Source organism: Podarcis vaucheri (genome assembly GCF_965113315.1).
Source record: "Podarcis vaucheri genome assembly, chromosome: 15".
Classification (NCBI taxonomy): domain Eukaryota; kingdom Metazoa; phylum Chordata; class Lepidosauria; order Squamata; family Lacertidae; genus Podarcis; species Podarcis vaucheri.
In genome coordinates, this window is record NC_138753.1 from 1,388,736 (window position 1) to 1,416,216 (window position 27,481).

Here is a 27,481-nt window from a genome sequence, read left to right on the forward strand (position 1 = left end):
AGGGGTCTCTCCTTGGAAGCTGCCTGGCAGGGATTCAGCCTTTGCCCCACCAGAGTGCCCCCCCCCAGCTCCTTCCAGGGCACATGGTGTCACTCCTCCTGTGCAATACTGATGCCAAGCCGCTCTTTGCAAGGTGTCCTTCCTCTCCTCCCTCCTTAAGATGGGTCTGTAGCAGAGGCTTCCCCACCCCCAAACTAGTCGTAGAATCATAGAGTTGGAAGGGATCCCTGAGGGGCATCTAGTCCAATCCCCTGCAATGCAACAAAATCTCACCTTCCCTCAAGTCTTTCTGCCTGGGAAGGCCCAGCCCTGCCTGACACTTGCAGCTGAGAAATTGGGGAGCCAAGGGGGAGGGCAGGGCCTGCCTTGGGCCGCTTTCCCCTCTGCCCTGGTCCCAGGGAACCTCCAGTCAATGAGGAAGTGAGCTGGCCAGAGTGCAGCCAGAGCTGGGGCAAGGGCACCCTCTGCTGGCCAAGAGTGGAACTCCCTGCCTCTCGCCATCTGAGGAGGTGTGGGCTTAGTGGGGGCGTCTGTCTGTCAAATCTCCTTAAGGGGGATCCACCTGCAAAAATCCTATTACATTAAAGGCTCTCACCCGGAGTTCTTTTGGACAAACTGTTTATGAACGCTGCTACAGTTAATTCAGAACAAAAGTGGCAAAGCCCTTAATCATATCAGAACAAATATTACATTTTGCAAGACCAACTAGGCAGCTGCCGCCTCTTTACAGAATCTAGTGTTGTCTGCACAGGCCGGCAGATGTTCTTCAGGGGTCTGAGCAGAGCCCCTCCCTGGAGATGACGCTGATGCTCCACCCGTAAGCTGCTGCAGCCCCTTCTCTCCCCCCCCCAAAAAAAAACATGGTATGGGGGCCCTGCTTGGAAGGAGGGTGGGACATCTGGAAGCAGCTCAGCTCAGGCACTTTTTCTTAGCCTTCAACACTAGCAGAGAGGACAGCTTAGATCGGAATTTCAAACGTTTGTGAGAAACCAGGCAAAAATTAGAAGCTTCAGTGCCTGATAGGATCAAATCCAGCCTCTTTTTTCTCAGCAGGGCTAGGAGCCTCATGGCCTCTCCCTGGCCCCGATCCTGACATGGGGTGGGGAGAGAGGTTAGGCCTTCTCTGGTGGGGCTTCTTCATTCATCGCCCTGAAAGGAAACAAGATGGCTGGGGTCACCCAAACAGAGGAAGCGTGGCCCTGGTGGGGGTCAGCTCCTGTGGTTTTTTTTTTGGGGGGGGGACCCCTGACACAACTTACTCTGCCTCATCCTTGGTGATGGTCTTCCCCGAGTAAAGGATCTCAGCCACCATGGCCACCATGGGGTCAAAGTTCAGGCTGGCCACTGCAGTCACAATGCCATCCCTGCACAAGGGAGAGAGAGAGCTGGGTCAGGATGCCCCCCCCTCAGGATCTTTCCCATCAGCCCCTGCTGCCTGACCTGCCTTTAAGGAGAGATTCTGAGGAATGAATCTGGGACTTGCCAGCAGCAATGTCCCCCCCCCCCCAATGACGGGTGCCACTCTGACAAGCCTCTGCTCTGCCCCACCCAGAGTGGAATGATTCCTGCATCGCAGGGGGTTGGCCAGGATGACTCTTGGGATCTTTCCAGTTCTACAGTTCTATGTTTCTGTCGGCAGAGGTGCTCTTTCTGAACCTGTCAGGCCCAAAGTAAGAGGGCAGGATTGCCACCCCTCCCCCGCAAGGTGGCAATGGACTCCCATCATCCCTGACCACTGACCAATAGCATTTAGGGGACCCCCCCCTTGCTGTCTCCCCTTCCATGCAGTAGGAGTTAGAAAGCACATCAGCCTGAGGGGTGGGGGGGGGGGAGAAAAGGGATCTATCTGCCCCTGCCTTAAGACAGTTTGGAGCGTCACCAGCATTAACGCTCTATCCTTAACCCCCACCCAAAGAAAATACTGTTTGATCGATCAGAAAATGCTATATTGACGATTTAGAAATCATACGATATGCCTTATGCTGTAATTCTGATGTTCAGCTTATTTTTTAGGTTCCGTTTTGCTGACCAAATTTCATAAATTGCTGTTGTTTTACTGATTATTAATTAAATGGTTTGTGCTGTACTTGTTCTGTTATTGTTGTTCAATGTTTTGTGAGCCGCTTTGGGTTTCATCTGAATGGAAAGCAGCCCAGAAAGGCAACCAATCCAATCCAGAGCACGGCAGTTGCTTCTCTGCAGCGCTGGGCATGGGGGCTTCTGCACTGGCAACTGGGGCCCCTGCTCGGCTCCCCCCATGACCAAGCGGAGCTCTTGACTCACCTGATGTAGAAGACGAGGAACTTCTCCTGGCTCAGATCTCCCTTGAGCACCGTCTCGGTGTAGCCGATCCCGCAGCCTGTCAGGCAAGAAGGGAGCAAAGTTTTGGGATCCGACAGGATAGTTGGCAGGGAGCTGGCAGAGGACTGAGATCCCTCCTGGACACGAGGCTCACAGCTCTAGGATGGCATTCTCTAGGTGGTTTATGCAGATATTATGTTTTTATATTTTGCTGGAATCCGCCCAGAGTGGCTGGGGAAACCCAGCCAGATGGGTGGGCTATAAATAAGAAAACTACTATTACATTTCATAAAATTCATACAGCGCTAGACTAAAAAAACCCAGACAGCCAAGTGGATTTACTAAAAGATAAAAATGAGGAAATGAAGAAAAAAATGCGGCAGTACTTTAAAACATACAAAAGTTAAAATGTTAAAACAGGTTAAAAATCCCCTCAACTCTCTAAGCACCTGGACAAGCTTTTCTAAACAAGAATGCTTTTAGCAGGTGCCAAGATGAGTACAGCGAAGGCTCCCGCTTGATATCAATGGGCAGGAAGTTCCAAAGTGTAGGCGCTGCCACACTAAATGACTGGGTTCTTACAGATGAAGGGCTGGGTTATGGGGCACCGCCAGTTGGTTGGCTCCTCTGCCTCCTGGCGGCTTTGGGGCAGGAGGCTGGTGTGTGCCCCGCCCCCCTCGCCTACCTGCGTAGCGGATGCTCTTGGCCTGCAGCTTGGTCCAGAAGAAAGGCACCGTGTGCAGCTTCTCCTGCCTCTGCAGCATGTTGAGGGCAGCCACGCGGCCTGGGGGGGGGGGAGAAGGAGAATACTTATTGCAAAGTATTGGAAGACACAAGATCTACCTACTTTGGAAGAATGGCAGATGAAGGTGATGGACTATATGGAATTGGCAGAAATGACGGGCAGAATCTGAGACCAGGGAGAAGAGTTGGTGAAAGAAGACTGGAAGAAATTCAAAGACTACTTACAGAAACATTGTAAAATTAATGAATGTTTGAAGGATGTTGGATAGAAACTAAGCGGTTTCCAGCTGTAATGCTTTAAGAGATATGAAAAAAAGAGGTTTCACAAATGGGTAAAAGTTTAATGGTAAGGATTTGCTGAACTAACAAATCGAACTGGAATACAAAGAAGGGAGGTATGAGGAGGTCCGAGGAAATAAGTGTATGGAAGTTATGAAGAGAAGTGGGGAACAACCCTCAGAGGAAGGAGGGGGGGGGCTGTGGTCAGTCCTCTAGGGATCACTCTGAGGACACAGCGACTGAGCAGGGATAGCTGCCCCCACGCCTTTCTGGCTTTTTCTTTTCCTGCCCGCCCCTTCCTCAAGAAAGCAATCCTCTATTCTCTGCGGTCAGTAAGGACTAGAAACCTGATGTTTCTTTAAGAAGAAACACATGCAAGCTCTAGGCTCTGGGCAATTAATTCTGCAAATGCTGTACTTGGGCCGAGGGGACTGCCCTGAGGGGTGCGCACATTCCTTCCCCACTCCTGCAGTGCCTACCGTGGGCTTGGGCGATTTGCCAGTGGCAGATGTTGATGTTTTTCCCTCCGAGCAGAGCCACGGGGAAGGAGGCCACGTCCCCAGCAGCGAAGACAGAGGGGGCGCTGGTCTGCATGAACTGAGGGGGCAAAGGAGATGGTGGTCAGAGATGGGGAGGGGACAGAGGGCGGGGGGGGGGTGTCCGCTGCATCTTCCACCTACCAAATCCACGACGACGGCACCTCCGCGGTCCAGCACAATGGAGCTGTCCTGAAGGAAGCTGGAATTGGGGGTCACTCCTGGGGGGTGAGAGGGGGGAGTGAGGTGGTGGCCTTGCCCAGCTGGCACCAAAGTGCTTTGCCCTGGCCTCTAGCCTGGCATTGCTGAAGCCCTGGCCTGATCCCTCCTTGCCAAGCTGTGTGACTTACAAATTATTTTCTCTCTCTTTCTCTGTGTGTGTCCTTATTGATTTGCTTGTTTGAGGGGGGAACACTAAGCTCCCCCTTTCAGACCAAGATTGTGACCCTGCTGGGCTCTGAACAACTGGCATGACATGCTAGAAATCTTTGTAGCTAAAATAGCAAAGGATATGTAATAATAATAATAATAACTTCTTATTTATACCCCGCCCATCTAGCTGGGTTTCCCCAGCCACTCAGGGCAGCTTCCAACCAAATATTAAAAACAACACAGCATCAAACATTAAAAACTTCCCTAAACAGAGCCACCTTCAGTTGTCTTTTAAAAGTAAAATAGTTGCTTATTGCCTTGACATCTGCTGTACCGCTGAATATATTTTTATTATTCTGTGCCTAGATATTATTGTTGAAAAATAAATAGAAACATACAGAGAAAGAAAGAAATCATTCCAGTTCTGCAGTGGGTGGGTGGCAAGAGCACTGTACCTTGTTGCCAGAGAGTGCAAAGGGCTTCCAGCTTTTTTGGGTGTGGGGGGAGGAGAAAACACCAGCATCCCTGTATGTGGGGTACAGAGCCTGGGCTGCCTGCCCTGCTGCTCATGGGGGACAGCACTCCCTCCATACAGCCCCAACCCTTCTACTCACCTATTCCCACCACCACCACATCTGCGGGGATCACCTGCCCGCTGCTCAGAAGGACCTGTGTGACCTGGGGGTGGGGAAGGAAGAGGAGGAAGGCAGCTGTGATTTGAGGACCTTCCAAGCCCTCAGCCTCCCGCTTTTGGGGTCGCTGAGCTCAGCCCCTGCCCCCCCCCTCACAGACCTTTCCTCCTTCGCCTTGCAGCTCTGTCACCTCTGCCTGCAGGTGGAACTTCACTCCCTGCACCTGAAGCATCTGCAGAGGTGGAAGGAGAGACAGGTGTTGGCCTTGGAGCACCCAGGGAGGGCAGGCAGCCTGCACCTTCTCCTGGGTTGCAGGTACTACACTGGGGTGCTCTGGGAGGGCGTCACAGGTGCCAGAAAATGCCCACAAGAAATTACGCTCCACCTTCTACTTCTCTTTCCAGGGGGTCGCCCCATAACCCAGCCTGGAGCTGTTCCAAGGCCACCTCCCAACCAAGCCTCGCGGGACTGGGGGGAGGAAAGTCCGATCCACCATCAGAGTATGCCAAGCAGGCTCTCTGGCCCTGAGCTCCCCCCTCTTCCCTCTCTAGAAATCCCCCTGGCTCTATGCCTGGGCTGCTCACCTTCATTGCCACGTGGCCCACCTGGCAGCCCAGGGCTACCTGGTATGGGCACTCTGCCCTCTCAATCACCTCGATGCAAGCGGCTTTGCCCACGAGGCTGGCGGCCACTTCCATGCCTGCAAGGAGGAGAAGAGGTCCTCACTCGGGGGTCTTTTGGGGGAGGTGGGTGCAGGGGGGAGAGGCCAGCTGCGTCTCTTTGCTCCTAGGGACCTGCTTCGCAGAAGGTTCCTTAGAGCCAGGCTCCTGCAGCTGCTCTGTCCCTGCCTTCCCCCCCTGCTGCTTGCCAGGCCCACCCAAACTGAGCGTGCCTGGCTTCCATACCAATGAAGGACGCTCCTACAATCGCCACCCTCTTGCCCGTTGCCAAGCGCAGGATCCGGCTGGAATCTTCAGGGGTGAGGAGGACGCAGACGTTCTGGAGGTTGGCGCCTGGGCACTGGAGACGCCTGGGACTGAAACGGGGGGCAAGAGGAGATGGGGCTGAGCAGGATGGCTTGGCTTATGATCGGGGCAGTGTTCAAAACTCCCATTGTTCTAGGCACGTTTTGCGATGGGGAATTTCAGTAGCGCGAGCAGTTTCTGAGCTCTGGGCGCAATACTGTACCCTTGTGCCTGGGAGGAGACAGTGTCTACCTGCTGCCCGTGGCAATCAGCAGGTGGTCGTAGGTCTGCCAGGTCCCATCACTGAACTCTGCTCTTTTGCCATCCAGGTCCAGAGACGCCACCTGCAGCCAGGCCAAAGAGAGGACCCGAAGTGGGACTGTGATGGAGGGATGGGGGATAGTAGAGTTGGAAGGGATCCCAAGAGTCATCTAGTCCACCCCCATGAACTAAATCTGCCATTAACATCATCCTTCGTTGACCCTTTGACCACAGTCCTTAAATGGCCTGGGGAAGAGCTTGGGCTTTAAGAAAAGCCTTATCCTGCAGGACAAGGGTCAACACTGCTAGCTCCTCCTCATCCTGCCTTTCTGTCCTTTCCATTGTTCTGAAATGGGGGCACCCCATTTTGCATGGCATGAGACCCCCTCCTTACGCAAAGGTGCAGGGGTTTGTGTGGCATCATCCATGTTAGTGTGGGGGGGGTCTCCTTTCAGTGTCCTAATCTCCCCCCTCCCCTCACAGGTGGCAACACCACTCACCTCTTTCTCCATCCAGACTTCGATGCTGTGAGCATCCAGGAAGCTCTGAGACCGCAGGTAGATGTCTGTTGCTTTGGTACCCCATGCCTATGAACAGCAAAGGAAGGAGACCTGTTTTATACCAGTGTTATTTTTGTTGTTTTATATTTATTTATACTCTGCCTTTCCCCCTGACATGGAATCAAGGCAGCTTACAGCTAAGAACACTGGAGAAAACAATAATTTAAAAACACTTAATTTTAGTTTTTTTCATTTAATTAATTCTAAACTATAGAATTAAAACTATACCTATCGATGGATCTATATAACCTATTAAAAGATACAAATTCCTGCAATAAAAATTTCACAGCGCCAGGCCTTTCATTAAAAAGCAACCAAAGGACTTCACCTGCTGGTGGAAAGACTGCGAAGAGGGAGCCTGTCTGGCTTCAATCAGCAGGGAGTTCCAAAGCTGCCTGGGAGAAGACACTGTGGAAGACTGGGAGCACCCAGCTCATCTCTCCCCAGCCCAGCAGTCTTCTAAGGCACGGGATTGAAAAAGTGGTGGGGTTCCTGCTAAAGGGCAGTATAAAAATGCCATCATGTGGCACAGGGGATGGCCATCCTTTTGGGCAAGTGGGCACAGGTAGTGCCTTGGGAACCAGCCACAAAACGTCTGCCATGCAGAATGTGGCATCGTACACCGTTAAGCGACTGTCCTGCCTACCCTGCGCCCGGGCAACCTTATGCCTGCCCAGAGAAGGCCAGTGCTTCCTGCTGGTCCTGGGTGGGCAAATCCCACCGTACTGATCCTCTGTGCAAGGAAAAATGGGCAAGGCAGCCACACCACCCTCTCAGCTCTCAGAAATCACTTCCAAAGTGCCTCCACCTCTTGCCCCGTAACTTTCCTTCTACGGAAGCTAGAGACATCCTCATTGTAAAAAACAAAAGCTGAAAGTCTGGGCCCCCTGAAAACCTTGGGTGATCCCTGGTGTAATGAATGAGGGGCAAAGAGACTTCCCACCCTCAGCGTTTTCAGGTATGATGAGCCCCACTGCTCATGCCCCAGGCCCCCCAGAGACCTTGCTCAGCTTCGTCTTGTCGTAGGGCAGGTGGTTCTCCCGGGTCACCATGATGATTCTGCCAGTAAAGCCCTCCTGGCGAAGGATCTCGGCACAGGTCAGGGCTGCGGGGCCTAGGAAGGAGAGGGCAGCCTGGTGAGCAGTGATGACTCTTTGGCACTCTGGGTGATGCCCTCCCCGCCTTGGCCCTCCTGGACTCACCTGCCCCCAGGAGCAGCGCCATCTGGCTGTTGAGCGGGTTCCGTTTGCTCATGGGCTTCACCCTGTGGCTGCTCTCCAGGTCCTGCCAGAAAGTGGGGGGCAGGTGGGGAGAAGGGTGTGAGCCTGGGCCAGTGGCGTAGCGTGGGTTGTCAGCACCCGGGGCAAGGCAAGTAATTTGCGCCCCACTAACCCGTGGATTTGCGCCCCCTAACCCGTGGATTTGCACCCCCTAACCCTAACCCCCAGATGTTGCACCCGGTGCGGCCGGCCCCCCCTGCAACCCCCACGCTACGCCACTGGCCTGGGCTGTGGCTGGGCAGGAGGAAGGACAGGTTCCCAACACCATGGCACTCCTGACATCCAGCCTTGAGAAGGGGAGGAGAGTCAGAGTTCCTTACCTTAATCTTGGCCGTGACGTACACATGCCCACCGTCCACAGTCACCTGCAGAGACCCAAAGGATACTGACTGGAGCTTGGACAGCAGAGGGTTAATGGGGCTGCAAATATCCCTTGATGCTCTGTAGGAAGTGGGCACAGACATCTTTTGGTGGCTCTCTAACTCCCCCCACCCTGCACCAAGGAAAATAGGAGGGAACTGAGGGCGTGGGGTGTCTCTGGGGCAGGAAGCCAGGAGGAGAGCAGGAACTTTTCAAGGGAGACCCAGAGAGAGACGAGGTTTCTGGGTCTCCGGGGATCTGATGGGGAGCAGTGCATTTTGGGTGTGTGAAGCTATGCCTGCCGACTCCACCTGCGCTCAGCCTGTATACTGGTAAGTGAATGCAATTGCTACAAAATGCTTGTAAGTCTCCTGTGACTTTTCCTTCCAGAGGAAATCAAAGCCCAAGGGAGTTCTGCGTTTGTGGGACTTCTCACCCCCAAGGGAAGTAAGTGGGGCCACATGGAGCCATCCTCTTTCCCGCTGCAGCATTTGTGGACTGGCCTCCCTCTACTGAGGCTGACCAAAGGCCAGGATTCCGGCTGCCACAGGCATTAAAACACACACTGATTAATATGCTCATTTTGGGGCCTTCACAGCTGACTCAGTTGAGGCTGACTTTGGTTGTGGCCACCAAAGGCAGCTTATAGCCGTAATAATTCACATGGCACAACTGAGTCAGAGCCTTGGTCTATTGAGCTTAGTATCCTCCACTCTGACATGCAGCAATGGCTCTCTGGGATTTCTGGCAAGGAATCCAAACCTCTCCTGGGGCTGAACGGGCCTGAAGAAGTCATCCCTTCCACAGCCTGCCTAAGGGCCTTGAGAGAAGAAGGCAAGCCAGCCGCTCTCAAAAGGGAGCACCACAAGCTCAGGTGCCACAGGCGAAAAGGCCCCGCCATCCATCCGAAGGGGCAACAAGATAAGGAGCAAGGCCTGGGCGGGGAGGCTGTCCTTCCAAGATCCTGGCCCTCAATTGGGCTTGCAGTGAAGCACAGGCACCCTTAGCAGCCCCTTCCACCCAGGCAGGGAAGCTGCGCAGCAGGACCACAGCGGAGGCCTCCCCCTCCCTCTCAGGACGAAAAAGGCCCCTTGGCTCTCTGTGCAAGGAAGCCCCAGCAGATGGGGCAGTCAGAATCAGAGCGCACCTTGAAGGATGTGAGGCAGTCCAGGGTGGGGTATTCCTCAATGTCCCCCGTCTTGAGGCTGAAGCAAGCCCCGTGCCAGGGGCAGCGGATCCGTCCCTGTCCCAAGTAGCCTGGAATTCAGAAGGAGAGACCAGCTGAGCAGGAGAGAGAGAAACAGGCAGGGAGGAAGAGAGATGGGAGAGAGGCACTCCCTTACCTTTGCTGAGGGGGGCTCCGGCATGGGTGCACCTGCTCCCCAGAGCGCTGAACTGCAGGTGGTCCCTCACGAGCAACACCGGGTGCCCAGCCACCTCCACCTCTCGCATCCTGCAAGTGGAAGGGAGACGGGTGGCCCTTGAGAAGCAGAGGCTCCTTCTCCCTCCAGAAGTCTATTTTTGGGAGAGTTCGGTGGTGCTCTCCAGAGGAGTTTCCTAGGAACTGGACTCCCCCAGCCCACACACCCAAGGGAACCAGGGACTCCAGGGTTTAGGGTCCAAAGGAGTCCTGCAGGAAGGCAGGGATTGTCCTGCTGCCAGTTGCCCTCCCCCCCCCCTTGTCCAATTTCCTGCCTCCACAACAGCGAAGGCCAGAGGACCAGGACAGATGCTCCAATCTCTTTGTTGACTCAGAGCTCCAAATACACCAGGTCTGCAGGGTGGAGGATTCTGCACCGTTTGCAAATGACAGCATGTCTAGCTTGCTGTGAAACGAGCTAATGTGAAAGCAGGAAAAGAAGCCTTTGCTGAACCTGAGCTGCCAGACAACTCTGCAAGGCCTTGGAGACATGTGCAGATGGGTGGGGAGGCTTGTATAAGACCCGAGCAGGAATTATGCAAAGGCCTTTGCATAACATGCAGACTCATAACATGCCGCCTGGCTCAGCTCCTGTTCTGGGCAGCCCGATGGCTTAAGAAACCGTAATGGAAAAGAAAGCATCCCATGCACAAGGCCAGGATACATATATTGTGAAAGTGGGGAGGGAGGAGGGGAACTTGGCAGCCTTAAAAATGTGTCCTACCCCCCCCCCCATCCAGATACTCTGCAGGTCTATAAAAGGGCAGAACTGGGAGGGGCTGGGTAGCCAAGCAGAAACCGGAGGAAGAGGAGGCAGAAGTTAGTAGCAGGAGGGCTGGGTGGGTGGGAGCGGGGAAGGAAGGAAGTCTTCCTTCGGGAGAGGGGGGGAGAGAGAGAGAACGCTTCCCCGTGTGTGTGTGTGTGTGTGTGTGTGTGTGTGTGTGTGTGTATCTATATCTGTATCTGTATCTGTATCTATATATATCTGGATCAGCCCACAGCTTTCAAAGACTAGACAGATCCATGCAGGAAAGAGAAGTCAATCATTGGTTATTAGCCTCAATAACCATGTGGAACCTCCAGGGACAGAGGCAGTCTATCCCTCAGCAGCTGGGGAGAAGCGGCAGGAAAGGGCTGTTCCCTCCGTGTCTTGCTTGGTGGTCTTCCATGGTGGCACTGCTTCTGTTCATACAGCCAAAACAAACCCAGCAATGCTTTTACCGCTTCCCTGCCATCTATACTCACTCTCCGTCATACATGTCGTCCTCCTGGCAGACCTGCTGTGTGACCACCGTGTCTCCCCCTTCCATGGCTCCTGCTGGAGGCCCAGAAGGAATAAGGTCAGGCAGAGAACACAAGGGCAGACTCTCCCTCCCTGAGCAGCCTCTCTTGTCTGCCCCCCACCCTGGGACCCAGTGGCGTAGCGTGGGTTGTCAGCACCCGGGGCAAGGCAAGTAATTTGCGCCCCCTAACCCGTGAATTTGTGCCTCCTAACCCTAACCCCCAGATGTTGCGCCTGGTGCGGCCAGCCCCCCCTCCACCCCCCATGCTATGCCACTGCTGGGACCTCTCTCAGCAGAATGAGCAGCGAGATGAGTGGGCGGAAGCACCCAAATCCACCCGGGCCACACCCCAGTTCATTAAGTCTGCATTAACACTGCCCAGCTGCACACTCCAGGCAGTAAGTTGCACAAGGCAGGACTCAGTCAGAAGGAAAGGGAGCGAAGCTTGCTTTTTTCTGACATCAAAGACATTACGTGAAACATTATCTCTGACAATGATGACACCAGATTTCCTCATGTTGTGTTTGTAAAAGAAGAGAGCCCAGGGCAAATCAACTCCTAATTCCTTGCTAGTAGTCGGCTGGCAATGCAGAGAAAGCACTCCGCACACTCTCAGGGGCACTCTCTTCTTTATTAGCACACACTATCCTTTCAGCTGCCAAGCACCTTGTGGTGGCCCAGCCCTCAGCAGTTTCTGATAACGCCCAGCTGACAGCCCTGAGTTGAGGGGGGGGGCTCAGCTCCGTGGCAGAGCTCACTGTTCTGCATGCAGAAGACCCCAGCCCAGCCCAGCCCCTGGAATGGTCTCCTGCTGAGAAATGACCCAGCAGCTGGTGATGGCGAGGCAGGCCCAGTCCTCCTTTGCCTGGGACCAGAGACAGAGAGGGAGGCAGGCCAAGCTGAGATGAGGGCTGGGCAGACCTCACTCTTGTGGGACCTCCTTTGTGCCCTCTGACTAGGACCCCCAAGCTCTACCAGTCAGAGCCAGGTGCAAGAGACAGGCAGCTGGGGCATGAGAGAGACAGAGAGGGCAGGGGAGCCTCCAAGCACCTTCTCAGCTAAGGGCCTTTGTTCTCAGTGGCAGAACCGTTTAATTTAATTTTATAAAATGTATACACGACTTTGTAAAAAACAAACGAACAAACCTCAGTACAGTTAACAAACAGAATATGATGTGACCTCACAGCCCTCTCCCATAAATCCGCTTTGAGGTTGGCTTCTTCTTACAGTCAAGGAGCATACTTTTCATGAAATAAGCATGGCATAGGAACAAAGCCCCACTCCTGATTAGCATCTCTCCCCTTCCCAATTCAGGAGCCTAACTTAGCACACCCAGTGCTGTTCCCCTGTTTCATTTTACCGCAGGGCAGTTGGGAGCCCCTCACCCCAGCTTCTCTCCTCCCGGCTCCTGGGGTGCCGCTTTCCCAGTGCCACCTCCCTCAGTGCTCTCACCCAGGCGCAGCTGGAGCGGCCAGTGTCCTTCTACATCCCAGGCACCTTCTGGTGTGCTGCTTGCGTGTGGGAAGGCAAGAGAACATGCCTGGGGGAGGGAAGCCACTGGGCCGGAAGAGGCAGAACCAGGTGCTTCGAGTGCCATCTATTTATTTTTTGCGAAATTATTCCTGGGCCTTCAATGGCAGCTCATCAAATACAACTTTTCATCAAGGGACCCTTTCCCTGACACAGAAACAAAAGGCACCATGACAGAGTTTGCCAGCCTGGTGCCCAATGCATGTTTTGGACTACAACTCCCATCAGCCCCTAGGTCAGCACCATTGGATAGGCTAACAATTGGGCTTGGATTGGGCGGATCTGGGTTCAAATGTCTATCTGTTGATTGGAGAACCTTCAGCCAGCCAGCCTCTCTCTTTCTCTCAGCCTACCTCAAAGGAGCGTTGTGAGGGTTCAATGGCTGCTGTTACGAGACAGAGAGACAGTGCATAGGAACATAGGAAGCTGCCTTATACCAAGTCAGACCATTGGCCCATCTTGCTCAATAGTGTCTCCAATGACTGGCAGCTGCTCTCCAGGGCTTCAGGCAGGGGGTCTCTCCCAGCCCCACCTGGAGATGCCATTGGGGATTGAACCTGGGACCTTCCGTTTGCAAGGCGACATTCCACCCCTGAGTACTTGAGATGCTGCCTTCTAACAACCGGCCTGATCACCTAAGCTAGGATTGTGGCAGGCAGGGAAAGGTCTTCCTCATTGCCAGAGAGCCTTCCAACAGAGCACAGGGAAACATCGGTGGCTGCCCTCCAGATCCCCTCAGCATCCTCCTCACCCCTAGCTATGAGCCCAGGCTGGCTGCGGAGAGCCCAGCAGGCAAGGCCAGGGAGGAAGCAGCAGCCTCCCAAAGGCAAGACAGGTTCTCTGTCCCCAGGGGGGAATCAGATGTTGGCCAGCCACCCTTCAAACTTGGAGGGAAGCCCCATCCCTTGTACCTCCTTCAGCCTGTACTGTCAGGGAGGTGGCCAGTGAGGCAAAAGCAAGTACTCACGGCCTTGGATTCGGTTTCCCTGGAGCTCAGCTGATCCGCCTGTGGCTCCCTCCCTCCCGGCTTCTCCTGGGAGAGAAGGTGGGCGTGAAGAGAGGCAGCCGCCTGCTTCAACCAGTTCCTCCTCTCGCCTCCTGCCGCCAATGCACAGCTCCTCCACGGCTGTTACTCTGCTGGAACCTGGGGCCCCCAGGGGCACCCCTGTTGCTCCGGAGGGCTGAGACCTGGAGAGGAGCTTCTGGAGCTCCTTAATCAAGGTCTCAGAAAGGGAGTGTGCAGACTGCCCATGGGGTAATGAGCAGCTGGGCCTGGGTGTGGCAGAGGCTTGGCAACTCCTACGTCACATGCAACGAGGCAGGAGTTGCTCCATCCATTTCAGGACTGTCTACGCTGACAGAAAGAGAGCCATTCCTAGCCCTCCCAGGAGATGCCACTGGGGATGCCAAGCAGGTGCTCTGCCCCTGAGCTACGAGGACCCTTCCCAAAGCCAGCCCAGCCAAGGACACTTCTTCTTGGACTTGCAGTCTCAATCTTCTTCCTCTCCAAGTTGGGGGAGGCAAACAGTAATACTCGAGCCCCGGCTGTTGGGGCCTAACTGCAAACCATCTCTCCGCTGCCCCTACAAGCTTTGGGACTCTCTGCCTATTGAAACCGGGCAGGCGCCTTCGCTGCACTCTTTTCGGCACCTGCTAGAAATGTTTTTGCTTCGACAAGCCTACCCAGATGTTTGGAAAGTTGATGTGAGTTTTGATCCGTTTTTAATCCCTTGTTATTTTAGCTTTTCAAATTTCTTAACTTATTGCTGCTATATTTTCTTAGTAATAATTTCATTGTTTTATCTCTTCTATAAACCAGCTTTGAGGTGTTTTTTTAATAATCAAGTGGCAGATAAATTTTATGAAACAACCAGCAAAACTTTCATTTGTATAGACCAGCAGATGTGAAGAAGGTGGACAGACCTGTCTGATGGAGGATGCGGAGGGGACCCAGCAGGCAGATAGGGAGATAGGCAAGATCCTGCTCTCTGGTGAGAACAGCCTCTGAGTCAGCAAGAAAAAGGGAGAGGCAAGTCCTGGGCAGAGGACCAAAGATGCAACAGGTTGGTTCTCTAATGAATGATGAGTCCTTTATTAGGACTCGGAAAGAGTGCAGAGCAAAGTCTGCAAGTCTGATGTTGCAACAGGGACCCGAGAGTGACTTGACTGGCTCTGGTATCGCTTGGAGAAGCACGAAGGGTGCATAAAATTAGCGTTGCCAGGGGTTAGGTGTCAATTTAGAAAGAAAGGCATAGCTTAATAAACACTGGCAGAAAATTTCTGGCCCGGCCTCCCCTACAGGTTGCAGAGTAAGCGATGGGGAGGGGGGAACCCAAGGGAAAGCATGGCCATGGGGCAAAGCAATAGCAAAGGATGGCACCCAAGACTACGGAATGAGTTTGCTGTGTCAGTGGACAAAGATTAGGCAGGCATTCTCTGGAGGGCTGTTAGCTTTAGGAACGTAGGAAGTTGCTTTCTACCTCAGAACATTGATTCATCTAGCTCTGTACTGTCTACACACTCACAGGCAGCAGTGGCTCTCCAGGGCCTCAAACAGGGATTCCTTCCTGGAGATGCTCTCTGAGAGTGATCTGGGGAACTTCTGCATGCAGAGCAGGTGCTCTGTCACTAAGCTCTGGCCCTCTGACCCTTGGCCAAGCCTGTGGGGAAGAGCGCATACTCCCACTTTCTCATATGCACACACCGGCTGGTGGCATCCCCGGTATTGGATGACTGGAGAGAGGTAGGTCTGAGTCCCCTTAGGAGCACTGGGCTCCCTCACCCCAAGCTTTGTGCTGATTTTATTTCTTCTTTTTCACCTTTTCTTCTGCCACCAACATTGTCTAAGTCTGGGAGAGGGCAGGCAAAATTGCCTGTTTCCCCCTCCCTTTTGCCCCCAAACAGAGCGTTTTGCGCTGGCTGGGAGTGATGGGGGTTGTGGTCCAAAGCATGTGGGGGATTGGCACCAGATTGGCACAGGCTGGCATGGTGTCCGCTTTAGCAACGCTTCCCACGCAGTTTGGTGCCTGAGGGAATTTGCATGCGCCTTTGCTCAGTCAAAACAACACAGATTTTTCTGAATCTGTTACAGGCTGTACTCAGTGTCAAAGTAATGAATGGGCATTATGTCCTGAGGTCCATTAATTTCAAGGTATCTACTCTTAGATGGGAGTGAGAGGTTTTACTTTCTTGGGCTCCATGATCACTGCAGATGGTGACAGCAGTCACGAAATTAAAAGACGCCTGCTTCTTGGGAGGAAAGCAATGACAAACCTAGACAGCATCTTAAAAAGCAGAGACATCACCTTGCCAACAAAGGTCCGTATAGTTAAAGCTATGGTTTTCCCAGTATTGATGTATGGAAGTGAGAGCTGGACCATAAAGAAGGCTGGTCACCGAAGAATGGATGCTTCTGAATTCTGGTGCTGGAAGAGACTCTTGAGAGTCCCATGGACTGCAAGAAGATCAAACCTATCCATTCTGAAGGAAATCAGCCCTGAGTGCTCACTGGAAGGACAGATCCTGAAGCTGAGGCTCCAAGACTTTGGCCACCTCATGAGAAGACTCCTTGGAAAAGACCCTGATGTTGGGAAAGATGGAGGGCACAAGGAGAAGGGGATGACAGAGGACGAGATGGTTGGATAGTGTTCTCAAAGCGACCAGCATGAGTTTGACCAAACTGCAGGAGACAGTGGAAGACAGAAGTGCCTGTTGTGCTCTGGTCCCAGGGGGTCACGAAGAGGCGCGACCAAACAACAACACTCTTAGATGGAGAGAACGACCCATATCTACAAATTAGACATGAATATTATTATGTTGGTAGGTTGTTAAGCATTTTCAAAATGACCAGGTGGGCAGACCCCTCCCCTCCCCGGGTCCACTTTTCCGGAGGCCCCTCGCCCCGCTCCCGGGGGGCTCTCTGCGAGGCCCACCCGAGCCACCCTAGCGGTGGTGCTCTGTGCGCGCGCCGGAGGAGCGCCTCGCTGACCCTGCCCATTCCTAACAGGTTGGGTCCTTGCAGGCGAGGAAGGGGACCCCACCACGGCATCCAACGCGGCTGGCGCTGCTGCTCCAGGGCGTGCCTCCCTGCCCCAGTTTCCCCGCTGGAAAGGGGTCCCCGTGTAGTCCTGCCGCTGCCCGGCTGCGCTTTGCTGCTTGTGGGCGGCGAGCTCCGCGCAGCCCTCCCGTTGCTCTCTGCCGGGAACCGGACCCTACAGGACCAAGTCGCTCCGGCCGCGTCACTTCTGCCGCCGCTGATCCCGCCCGCAGCGCCCCCTCCCGTCCCGTCGGGGCGTGCCCGTCGCCATGGAGATGGGCTGGCCGAGGAGCCAATGGGAGGCGCGCCCGGGGGCCCGCTTCGTCCGGCGGCTCTTGCTCCTGCTGCTGCGCCCGGGCGCAAAGGGAGCTGGAGGCGCCGCCGTCGGGGGCAGTTCTCTGGGGCGCGGCCGGGCGAGATCGGCGGGGCTCGCGGCCCGCGGGCAGCCCCTCGATGGATCTGCTGGTCCTGGGGGGGTCGGTGGTCGCCTTCCGGCTGCTCAACGGCGGCCTGGAGCGCCTCGTGCCGCCGCCGCCCTCGGCGCAGCGCAACCGCTGGAAGTGGCGGAACATTTGGACCTCGCTGGCGCACAGTCTGCTTAGTGGCTCGTGGGCGCTGCTCGGGTGAGTCGGGGGGCCGAGAGAGACTGGGCGGAGTTGGGGGGAAACCGGACAGCGCGCGTTCAGGGGTCTCACGGCTCTCTCTCTCCTTTTCCAGCTTCTACTTCCACCCGCAGATGGCGGAGGATCTCATCGACACCCACTTGCCCGCCGCGCACCACCTGCTCGGGATCTCCGTGGGTGAGTGGCCGCCAGAAGGAGCAAGCGCAGGAGGAGGGGTCCCCGCCTGTAGCCGACCTCCGCTCCCCCTAGGCGCTGACCATAAAAGACGGGCGGGAGGGAGTGTGTGAAGCCGCCCACGGTGGGCACAGTGGTTGGCACTCTGTGCGCACCCAGAGGCACTTTGCCCACGATTCCCCGGTCCCAGAGCTGAAGTGGGATTGAAAATGGGCCCTGGAAGCTGAACACAGCGCTCTGGACCCAAGGAAGCAACAGAAGGACGTATGTGGGAAAGATTGCCTCAGTGCCCTCAGAGCCTTCCCTTTCAATGGCTGCTCTGCTTGCCTGCCTTTGTCCCCTGGGGCTGCAGCCTCAGCAGCTGACCCACGGGTCGGGAAGCGGCTGGTGCCAGGCTATCTCCTGGGTGCGCCTCTCGCCACTTCCCTCTAGCAGGCACGTGACCTGGGGGCAAACAAACGAGCCCATTCTCATCCCTTGCTGCTGCCGCCACAGCAAATTCCTCTCCGCAGAGTTCAGCCTCGCTGCCCACCCCCAAGAGACAGAGAGTCATTGAAGCGCATGCAAAGCCCCCCTTGGGCCACGCCCCAGCCTCAGCCCATGCAGCAGACCCGTTTCAGGGCTATGTCTGGCTATGTCTCCCCACCACTGACAGGATATAGCATGGTAAGCTTCCTCTAGATAGCAGGGAAACGGGGAAAGTCACTGGGACATTTGCTTTGGTTTACTTCCCACAACGGAAGCCTGCAAAGCAAGGCACAGAGGTGGCAAGCCTCGCCTGCTGTTTCTCCCCAGCGGTTCAGTGGTAGACTGTCTCTGACCCTGGAGGTTCTGCGCAAGACTCTTGAGCGCATAGCCAGTGAGTGACTTCTCACTCCTCCTTTTCAAACCAGGCTCCAGAACTGCACCTGACCGCAGGTCCCTGAGGATGGGGCCTGGGAGAGATGTGAGTGGCCCAAGGGGCTTGGGGGGAGGCCTTCCAGAGCTGGGCCACATGGCCTCTTTCTCTCCCCACACTCCGGTCTTTTGCTCCAACAGACATTCTTCTGGATCAGGAGAGAGCAGGGCACCCGCCTGGGGGAATTAGATTCCTGGATGTGGAGATGCCCCACCCAGCACTATGAGATTTCTTTGCCAGATACTCTTGAGGCAGGGGATGCCACGAGGAGGAACAGGAACGCTTCTCATGTGACTTTTAAAATAGCTGGCGGGGGTGGTGGTGGTTGTTATTCCAAGTCCCAGAGTCCTAGCCAAAGGGACATGGAAATGCCTTGCGGTTGCCAGCCTTGCTGAGACTGCTGCCTTCCCCTATTGGCAAAAAAACTCTTTTTATTTGTTGGCTGTGTGTCTTCACCTGCCTTGATCCCTCTGGTGGCACTCAGGACTGGGCTCTTCGCACTCGTGCCCATGTCGATGGGGAGAAGGACGTCCCAGTGAACAATTTGGGGGCCTGGAGGGGTTTCATCTTCTTAGCATTTGACAGAAGTGGGTGGAGAATCCTGTGTTTCCATAGATCATTTATTTGATGCATGGGATTCTGTCTTAAAACATGCCCAAAGCAGCTTAGGAAGATCACCTTTAAAGCAACATATAAGCACAGCAGCCGGCAGTTAAAATTATGCCGCAACCAGAGACTCAGTTTTCGTAAATTATAACTAAAGGCCGTAAGTAAGAGCAGGCAGGTCCAATCTATCGGAGTGGATCCCTTGTGTGAGTGATCCTGCAGGCTCTGCTGGTGGGGTTTGTCCTTGAGCTGTGAGAGGGCTGGGGCAGCTATGGCTTCAACCTGGATCATGAGCTTAAATCCCAGGACTCAGTCACAGAATACAGGCAAGAGCGCCTCTGAACCTGTGCAGGTGCTGAGGCAGTATTCAGGTGGCATGGTGCAACTGCCAGTTGACCCTGCTCATCAGGACAGCGTTTGCCAGCCTGGCCGGGGCTGATGAATGTTAAGACATCCGGAGGGCACCAGGTTGGTGAAGTCTGCTTGAGGAAGGTGGCTCTGAGCTGCCAGCCCCCGGGACAGGCTGCTGGGATCAGAGGCTGTCACCTTGGAGAGGAGAAGGGGGAGCGAGAGGCCTTCTCTAGACTTGTCCCAAAGAGGCCCTGTTGTTGTTTTTTACAAGGGGGGCAAAGGGCAAGGCTGGGAGCTTTTGAGGAAACAGCATTGTCAGGGAAACGTGGGCAAACAGCCCTTGCCAGCCGTGTTCCCTGCCTCTGGCCCTGAATGGAGACGTTAGAACTAGGAGGGGGGATCTTTATCTATCGGGTGTGAGGGGGAAACGCCCAGGCATCTGCTTGCCTGGGGAGCTGAAGAGGCAGGCAGGGCCATCTTCCCCTCCCTGTATGCATGTTCTTAGCATGGGCTGAATCTGACCGCTGCAAACTAAGCAGTCAGAGGTGGGGTCGGGTGGAAGGAGTCTGGAGCCAGGAATTTGGAGACTTTTTTCCAGCCTCTTCAGCATCTTCATAATTTAATCTGTGGAAAGTTTAACACACGCCAGTCCTCGGAGGAGCATGAGGCCAAGCTCTGCACACTCCCCTCCTCTCTTTTTTTAAAAATGATATTTATTAAGGTTTCAAAGAAAAGAATTACATGAATTAAACAAAAGAAGAAAAAGAAAGACAAAAGTAAAAATAAAAGAAAAAATACAAAATACAAAAAAGATAAAAAACACTTATAAAAAATCAGTCTTTCCATACCTTACATTCATTTCCTTGTTTCCCTGACCTCCTCACGCCTCCCTTTTTTGTATTCCAATTCAGTTAGTTAATTCAGCAATTTCTTTCCCTCTTTGTTTTTATCTTAGTCCTATAACATAATATATTATAACTTTGGATTCTCACCTGTTAACAATCCATTTTTACATACACCTTTATAACATTGCTGCTTAAACCACTTAACTTCATTCTGACATCATTCTAACATTCATTAATTTTGCAATATTTCTGTAAATAGTCTTTAAATTTCTTCCAATCTTCTTCCACCGACTCTTCTCCCTGGTCTCGGATTCTGCCAGTCATTTCCGCCAATTCCATGTAGTCCATCACCTTCATCTGCCATTCTTCCAGAGTGGGTAGATCTTGTGTCTTCCAATACTTTGCAATAAGTATTCTTGCTGCTGTTGTGGCATACATAAAAAAAGTTCTGTCCTTCTTTGACACCATTTGGCCGACCATGCCCAGGAGAAAGGCCTCTGGTTTCTTCAGAAAGGTATATTCTTTTCAGTTCATTATAAATCATCTCCCAGAAAGCCTTAATCCTTGGGCACGTCCACCAAAGGTGAAAGAATGTACCTTCAGTTTCTTTACATTTCCAACATTTATTATCGGGCAAATGATAGATTTTTGCAAGCTTGACTGGTGTCATGTACCACCTGTATATCATTTTCATAATATTCTCTCTTAAGGCATTACTTGCTGTAAACCTCATACCTGTGGTCCATAACTGTTCCCAGTCAGCCATCATTATCTTATGTCCAACATCTTGTGCCCATTTAATCATAGCAGATTTCACCGTTTCATCCTGTGTATTTCATTTCAACAGCAAGTTATACATCTTTGACAAAATCTTAGTTTTGGGTTCTAGCAGTTCTGTTTCTAATTTTGATTTTTCCACCTGGACGCCAATTTTCTTGTCCAAATTGTATGCCTCCATTATCTGATAATAATGAAGCCAGTCTCGCACTTTGTTTTTTAATTTCTCAAAACTCTGCAATTTCAGTCTATCTCCCTCTTGTTCCAAAATTTCCCAATATTTCGGAAATTGGGTCTGGTGTGTGTGTGTGTGTGTGTGAAGGGGCCTGGCTGCCAACGCTTTCTTTTCTGTTCCTCCCTCAGGCTATTTCGTGCAGGACTTCTTCGACATGATGTTTCACCAGAAGATCCAGCAGTGCTGGGAACTGCTCTTCCACCACTCTGTGGTGAGTTCTGGGAGGACCTCTCCCCCACACCAGTGGTCTCTCCTGGGTTCCAGTGCAACTCTCTCACCCCTGCACCACACTTCCCAGGCACCAGCCAACTGGCTAGGAGAAACGAAGGTGCCTCAAATTAGTTCAGGGATAGGGCTCTCCGGGATTTCAGGCAGGCAAATCCCCAGATGGCAGAAGTTTATAAAATTATGCATGGCCTGTAGAAAAGTAGATAAGAGAAGTTTCCTCCCTTCTCCGTCTCATAACACCAGAACTCCTGGCCATCCCGTGAAGCTGAATGTTGAAAGATTCCGAAAGGATAAAGAAAAGCCTTCCTCACGAACCACACTCACTCCTACAGCAGGCAGGGATGGCCAACTTGGATGGCTTTAAAAGAAGATTAGAGAAATTCATGGAAGGGGAGAGGGCTGTCAATGGCTGTGCTCTGCCTTCCACATTCAGAGCATTCCTGAATGCCAGTTGCTGGAAACCACAGGAAGGGCGAGTTGCTCTTGTGCTTGAGTGCTGCTAGCAGGCATCCTCGTGGGGCACCTGATCCGGCAGGCACTTTGGTTCTGATGCTAGGCGAGGATTGTCAGCAACCGCCCTGTCCCTGAGCGTGTTTTATAATGATGTCTGTGCAGCTTACATAAAGAGAAGCTGACCTGTGCCTCCTTGGAGCTGGGCAGGGCAGGGCGTGCCATGCTTGGCAGCTCTCCAACAATGGTCTCTGGCAGCTCAGCTTCTTGGCACAGCCCTTGGCTCAGGCCACTCGACAAGGGCCAGGCAAGCTGATACATGAAGGGCTTGACGGCATGTGCTGGGTGGTCTCATTCCCCATTCAGACCCTGTTACTAGGAAAACGTGCTTCCTGCTCCTCCCGGTCCCTTTGCAAGTGGGCAAAGTTTGAAGTGGGGGGGTGGGATGAGCGCATGGTAAGTAATCTAGGAGCAGTTGGGGGGGGCAGGGGGTAGAGAAGGCAAGGAAAGGAGCCTGCATAAGGCTTTGCCCCAGTTTTCAGTCCCAAGGCAGTTCAGCCTCACAGCAGGTAAGGTGGTGGTGAAGGCAGGAGTGTCTCTGCACATGCAGACAACCTTTCGACCCACGCTGATTAAGCTGCCTCTCTGGAGTATGTTGGGGGGCAGTGTGCACACCCTCCAGGCAGGCACCTCTCCTCACTGGGCTTCCATCCTTCTGGTGGCTTTCCAGCCCATTAGAAGCTGCTGCCAGATGGGTCAAAAGGCCATTTAAATAATACATCTAATTCAGGCAGAGACAAAGCTTAATCCCCAGGGGGCAGCTAATCCCATTAGGGCCTGTGCTGAGGACAGCATTGCTGGGAAGAGCTAGAAGACCCCCCCACAAAGAATGGATCTCCTACCCCCCCATTAAGAGAGGGGGATCTTGGCAGCTCCCCCTTCCTTCCTCTGCAGTCCTACCCAATCCACTGAGGTTTACAGAGGAGGAGGAGTCTGTCTGCTGTGTGATCCCAAGATCCTCCTCCCTCTCCCTGCCTCCCTGTCTGGCTGCTTCTCCTCTTGCTGGCCACTAGAATTTTTTTGGACAAGGCCCCACTGCTTTTAACAGCTGCAAGGCAGGTAGAAATTCAACAGGTGATGTAGGCACCACTGCCACATCTCCATGCAAGGGGAAAGCCATGTTTTTGCTTTGCTTTGCTTGCAGCTGTTAAAACCTCCTTATAAAAAACCTGAAGATTCAAACTGTTTTAGTTGGTGCCTGGCTTTGCTCTCCCCACTCCCTGTCCCTTTGGCCTCATGTGCTGTACTTTTCAGATTGGGCAGAGACTGTCTTGCTTTAATTGCTTTAATTGACTGTAGGTAAGCTGCTGTGGGTGCCCTTTTGCCTGATACAAATCCTGTAAATTAAATAAATCCACCGCAGCATTGACCCAGTCACAGGCACTCACCCTCTCCCCCAGCCAGAAGCGCCCTGCCTTCCTTCCTCACCCAGTGGATTCAGCCTCAACCTCGAAGCTGCTCCCCAAAGTCTTCGTTGTAGGAAAACGATGTGACATGAAACTGGCTGGGGCTGATCCGCTCTCAGGCTCTCCAGGCTGGCCGTCTTCAGTTGCTGCAGCTGGAGAGGAAGGGGCATAACTGCGTGGACACCTGTCTTACATGCCCCAGGTTCAGTCCCCAATGGCAGCCTCTCCAGTTTACAAGGGTCAGGAAGCTGGCAAACAGGCTCTCTGCCTGAGAGTCTGGTGACCCGCTGCCAGTCTGAGCAGGCAATCCTGGGCTAGGTGGACAGAGAGTGTGAAGGAAAAGGCGTAGACTGTCTGCTTTGCATGGAGGATGCACTCTCCAATGGCAGTCTCTCCAGCTAACAGCGGGCGTGGGAGAGACCTTTTCCTCAGCCAGAGACCCTTCAGAGATGGTGCTGGCTTCCTAACGGCCGTTGCTCCCTTCCTGCCTCTCTCCCAGGTGATCCTCTGCTTCGGCTTCGCCTTCCTGGTCCACCGCTTTGTGGGCTTCGCCATGGTGGCCCTGCTGGTGGAGATCAACTCCATCTTCCTGCACCTGCGGACGATCCTGTTGATGGCTGGCTTGGCCCACACCACCTCCTACCGCTTGACCAGCCTGCTCAACCTGGGCACTTACGTGGTCTTCCGCATCACCACCCTGGCTTGGATGACCCGCTGGCTGGTGCTCAACCGGGAGAACATACCGCCCAACACCTACACCCTCAGCACGGTGGGCATGGCCGTCATGACTCCCATGAACATCATCCTTTTCTACCGCCTGCTCCGCAACGACTTCCTCACCTCCAGCCGGCGTGAGAAGGAGAAGTGATCACCCCTGGCTCCTCCCTCCCTAACAGCTGGCTGTACAGGCCACAGGGAGGGGGAGAGCAAGTCAGCGGGACAGGAGAGGAGAGCCAGAGGGTGGTCTTCAACATCTGCTTTCCAGGTTGCAACTGCCCCTCCAGCTGGATCATGGAAAGGCCACCACAGCCACAGCTGCAACCACATGGCAGGAGGAAACTGCTCCTGGAGAGTCTCTTGGGACAGTGTTTGGGGGCCCTCTGGTTAGCTGGGGAGGGGTCTTGGCAGCAGTCAAGGAATGTGGGCTAGCGGGAGAAATAGCCAAGGATGTAATGTCTCCCTGCAGGGAGGGAGCTGGTTGAAATGACTTGGCCCTCACAACTCTCTGTGCTCTGCCTGCCCCCCCCCCTTGCAGGGTGGGAGTTTCACTGCATCAGAGCTCCAGAAGTCAAGACCCCTTTCCGAACACCAACACCTGAGATCCAGGCCAGAGCAAGTGGCAGGATGCCAGGATCCCTCCCCTCTGTCTTGTTGCCTCCTGGCCCTTCTCTGCCTGCACATGAAAGCAGGATTGCCCTGGCCTCTCTTTCTCTCTCCTTGAAGAGCATGTATGTGATCTGCCCTTCCATGCCATGCTCAGCTGAGCCTCTCAGTAACTAACAGTCTGTAGGTGCATTCTCTGCATGCAGGCGTGGGGGAGTGTCAGGTGGCAATTGTCCTCTTACTATTCTCTCTTTTGAAGAGTTGCAAGCAAATCCCACTCTCCTCACCTCTCTCCAGGCTAAGCCAGGGATGCTGCCATGGCCACGTTCTGCCCCTGCTGGCCACCTAGATTAATCCCAGGCATCCCTGTGTCAGGGGACAGCACCACCTGGTTGTACTGGATGCTGAGGGCCAGGATCTTTTAACCCTGCTAAGAGCCAAACAGCTTCCTCTGAGGCCTCAATATTGTGTAGACCAGTGGTGGCGAATCTATGGCATGCATGCCAGAGGGCGCACTCAGGGCCCTCTCTGTGGGCATGTGCGCCATTGTCCCAGCAGGGCCGTAGCTAGGGGGTGAAACTGGTGCTCCAGCACTGCAGGGGGCTCCTGGCCGCTTCCAGCATGGTCCCAGCACTGCTAGGGCACCATTTTCACCCTCGGGGCCGCGCTGAGGGGAGGAGGAGAGGAGGGCTCATGCTGGGAAACTGTCGGTCTGTCCAGGCCTCGACTTTTGATGCGTCAGGGCCTCCCGCCAGATTGTTGTTCCTACTCGGGAGTAAGCCACCTTGAGTTCAGCAAGGTTAGACAAATTATCAGCATGTGTACAACAGCAAAAATCACATTAATTGTTCAAAAGCATGCCAAATGCAAACTTTTACCTTTAAAAAAAAAAAGTTGTTTGTATCATTGAAAGCACTGTTATTGTGGGGTTTTTTTAAGACAAAAGATGTTAATGTATGAGTTGTTTTTTCTAAACTAAAACCTCAGTATTCAGGTTAAATTACCGTGTTGGCACTTTGCGATAAATAAGTGGGTTTTGGGTTGCAGTTTGGGCACTCAGTGTCTAAAAAGATCGCCATCACTGGTGTAGACAATAAGAATCTTATTCTAACAAGGTGTATGGATATGTTTGCACAAAAGTAACAGAAATAAAAGGATAAAGTGAATGCTGGTGCTCGGTCTTACCTGGCAGGAGGGAGGTTCCTTGGCATCCAGTGGGGAAGGAGGCTCCAAGTGGCCCTGAAGGTGGGGCTGGGGGAACCCAAAGCTGTGTTGCTGCTCAGGCCAGGGGGAACCCAAAGCTGTGTTGCTGCTCAGGCCAGCGTCATGGTTGTCCTGTAACACTGACCTTACAGGATGGATATGCCACTGTCCTCAGGACTTTGATCAGGTTTACAGATGGACAAGATGGCAGACCCCATGAAGTAGTCACACTCCAAAATATAGCTTTCTGAATTCAGAGACCTTCCAACACGGCAAGAGCTGTAGGAAGACCCATGAAATGTCACAGAAGAGCAAGCTTTTGAGTGTTTCTGAACCCTTCATTGGGCTGGGATGGAGGATTCAGAAAGGCCCCCCTGTTCCCCAAAAGTAGAGCATAATGAAGTTGCCCCAGAAATTTGTAACAATTATTGAAATTGAACACAGGAGGCACCTTCTGCAGGTAAAGCTGGTCCTCTGCACTAAGTTTTGGGGCCTTTCCTCTGGAGACAACCTTGTGTGCGTCTCCTGAACAGGTTTCGATGCAGCTTAGCCCCAGGCAAGTGTGTCTACAACAGGGCTAGGGAACTGGTGGCCTTCCAAGTGGTGCAGGACTCCCACATCCCATCAGCATCACCCAGTAAGAACCATGGCTAGGGATTACAGTGGTGCCTCGCAAGACGAAAATAATTCGTTCCGCGAGTCTTTTTTCAACTTGCGAAGCACGGTCCGGCGCAACTGCGCCTCTTCAAGCGGCTTTTAAAAAAAAGCGCAAGACGTTTTTGTCTTGCGAAGCAAGCCCATAGGGAAATTCCGTCTAGCGAAGCAATGCAAAACCAAAAAACCCTTTCGTCTAGCGAGTTTTTCGTCTTGCGCGGCATTCGTCTTGCGGGGCACCACTGTATAGGGACTGGAGTCCAGCTGCATCTGAAGGGCCACAGGCCCCTCGTTCTTCTGCTAGAGGATATCCAGTAAAACTGAAGGGCAATAGATTTTGGACAGGCAGGACATACTTAATACATCAGCCACTTACACGCCAAACATGTAAGGCACATTATTTGACCCTTTCAAGAATCCTGGAAACCATTTACCTCTCACAGCTACAATTCCCAGCACCCTTGAACTACAGTTCCTAGGATTCTTGGGGGAGGGGGAAATGGGCTAAAATGGGCACCCCTCCCCCTCAAGTATGGCCAGTAGCCAGACCGGGGGGGGGGGTGAAAGCAGGAGGGGCCCTGCAGCACCTGGAAGGCCACCACCAACACACACGTTCCTGTAGCCCCAGGGAAACAGGGTGGCAGCCTTGGGCAGACCAGCCTCAGCAATTGTAGGAGACACCCAGGGCTCACAGGATAGAGAAGCCATAGTGGCTCCCCATACATAGATACATTTGAAATATCTTAAATTGAAATTGTTATTATGAGGGAGAATCATTACTATAGTACTGGTAAGGCTAATAGTGGCTGCCGTATTTTTTAAAAGTAAAGGTAAAGGGACCCCTGACTGTTAGGTCCAGTCGTGGCCAACTCTGGGGTTGCGGTGCTCATCTCGTTTTACTGGCCGAGGGAGCCGGCGTACAGCTTCCGGGTCATGTGGCCAGCATGACGAAGCCGCTTCTGGCGAACCAGAGCAGCACACGGAAACACCGTTTACCTTCCCGCCGGAGCGGTACCTATTTATCTACTTGCACTTTGATGCGCTTTCGAACTGCTGTTATAATTATTACTGTACTGTTTAGGTTAGTAA

General features: G+C 53.3%; 2 protein-coding genes across 12 annotated transcripts; one reads left to right on the plus strand and one right to left on the minus strand.

Annotated features, from left to right (window-relative positions):
• Positions 1-601: 601 nt before the first annotated feature.
• LOC309520224 (apoptosis-inducing factor 3-like) lies at positions 602-25,825 on the minus strand. 10 transcript variants are annotated; one of them, XM_082201776.1, is made up of 20 exons: positions 25,721-25,817; positions 23,235-23,364; positions 10,956-11,028; positions 9,634-9,743; positions 9,438-9,547; positions 8,251-8,295; positions 7,853-7,934; positions 7,652-7,764; positions 6,591-6,677; positions 6,082-6,173; positions 5,770-5,900; positions 5,449-5,564; positions 5,025-5,096; positions 4,847-4,910; positions 4,005-4,081; positions 3,804-3,921; positions 2,987-3,085; positions 2,284-2,359; positions 1,260-1,364; positions 602-1,149 (listed from the first exon to the last, which is right to left on the minus strand). In XM_082201776.1, exons 3-20 carry the CDS (start codon positions 11,018-11,020, stop codon positions 1,113-1,115), a joined length of 1,599 nt encoding a protein of 532 aa, XP_082057902.1. In that variant the 5' UTR covers positions 11,021-11,028; positions 23,235-23,364; positions 25,721-25,817; the 3' UTR covers positions 602-1,112. The 10 variants fall into 10 exon arrangements, with proteins under 10 accessions (XP_082057902.1, XP_082057909.1, XP_082057907.1 ...); XM_082201783.1 differs by lacking the exon at positions 23,235-23,364 and having other exon boundaries at positions 25,721-25,825; XM_082201781.1 differs by lacking the exon at positions 23,235-23,364 and having other exon boundaries at positions 10,956-11,025; positions 25,721-25,823.
• TLCD2 (TLC domain containing 2) lies at positions 16,324-25,652 on the plus strand. Of its 2 annotated transcripts, XM_082201993.1 has the most exons (4): positions 16,324-16,342; positions 17,277-17,359; positions 21,197-21,279; positions 23,712-25,652. In XM_082201993.1, the coding sequence occupies exons 2-4, from the start codon at positions 17,296-17,298 to the stop codon at positions 24,078-24,080; spliced, it is 516 nt and encodes a 171-aa protein (XP_082058119.1). In that variant the 5' UTR covers positions 16,324-16,342; positions 17,277-17,295; the 3' UTR covers positions 24,081-25,652. The 2 variants fall into 2 exon arrangements, with proteins under 2 accessions (XP_082058119.1, XP_082058120.1); XM_082201994.1 differs by lacking the exons at positions 16,324-16,342; positions 17,277-17,359 and adding an exon at positions 17,495-18,022.
• Positions 25,826-27,481: the final 1,656 nt, after the last annotated feature.

What these genes read in the sequence shown, in the direction of transcription:
- LOC309520224 (XM_082201775.1), bottom strand. Translation starts at nt 17,131, where the DNA reads ATGTTCCGCCACTTCCAGCGGTTGCGCTGCGCCGAGGGCGGCGGCGGC. An exon ending in CGGAGCCCCCCTCAGCAAAG is followed by an intron (nt 9,548 to 9,633) that starts GTAAGGGAGTGC and finishes TCTGAATTCCAG; the next exon opens with GCTACTTGGGACAGGGACGG. An exon ending in TGGGCCACGTGGCAATGAAG is followed by an intron (nt 5,097 to 5,448) that starts GTGAGCAGCCCA and finishes CCACCTCTGCAG; the next exon opens with ATGCTTCAGGTGCAGGGAGT.
- TLCD2 (XM_082201993.1), top strand. Translation starts at nt 17,296, where the DNA reads ATGGCGGAGGATCTCATCGACACCCACTTGCCCGCCGCGCACCACCTG. An exon ending in CCTGCTCGGGATCTCCGTGG is followed by an intron (nt 17,360 to 21,196) that starts GTGAGTGGCCGC and finishes TTCCTCCCTCAG; the next exon opens with GCTATTTCGTGCAGGACTTC. An exon ending in TGCTCTTCCACCACTCTGTG is followed by an intron (nt 21,280 to 23,711) that starts GTGAGTTCTGGG and finishes CCTCTCTCCCAG; the next exon opens with GTGATCCTCTGCTTCGGCTT.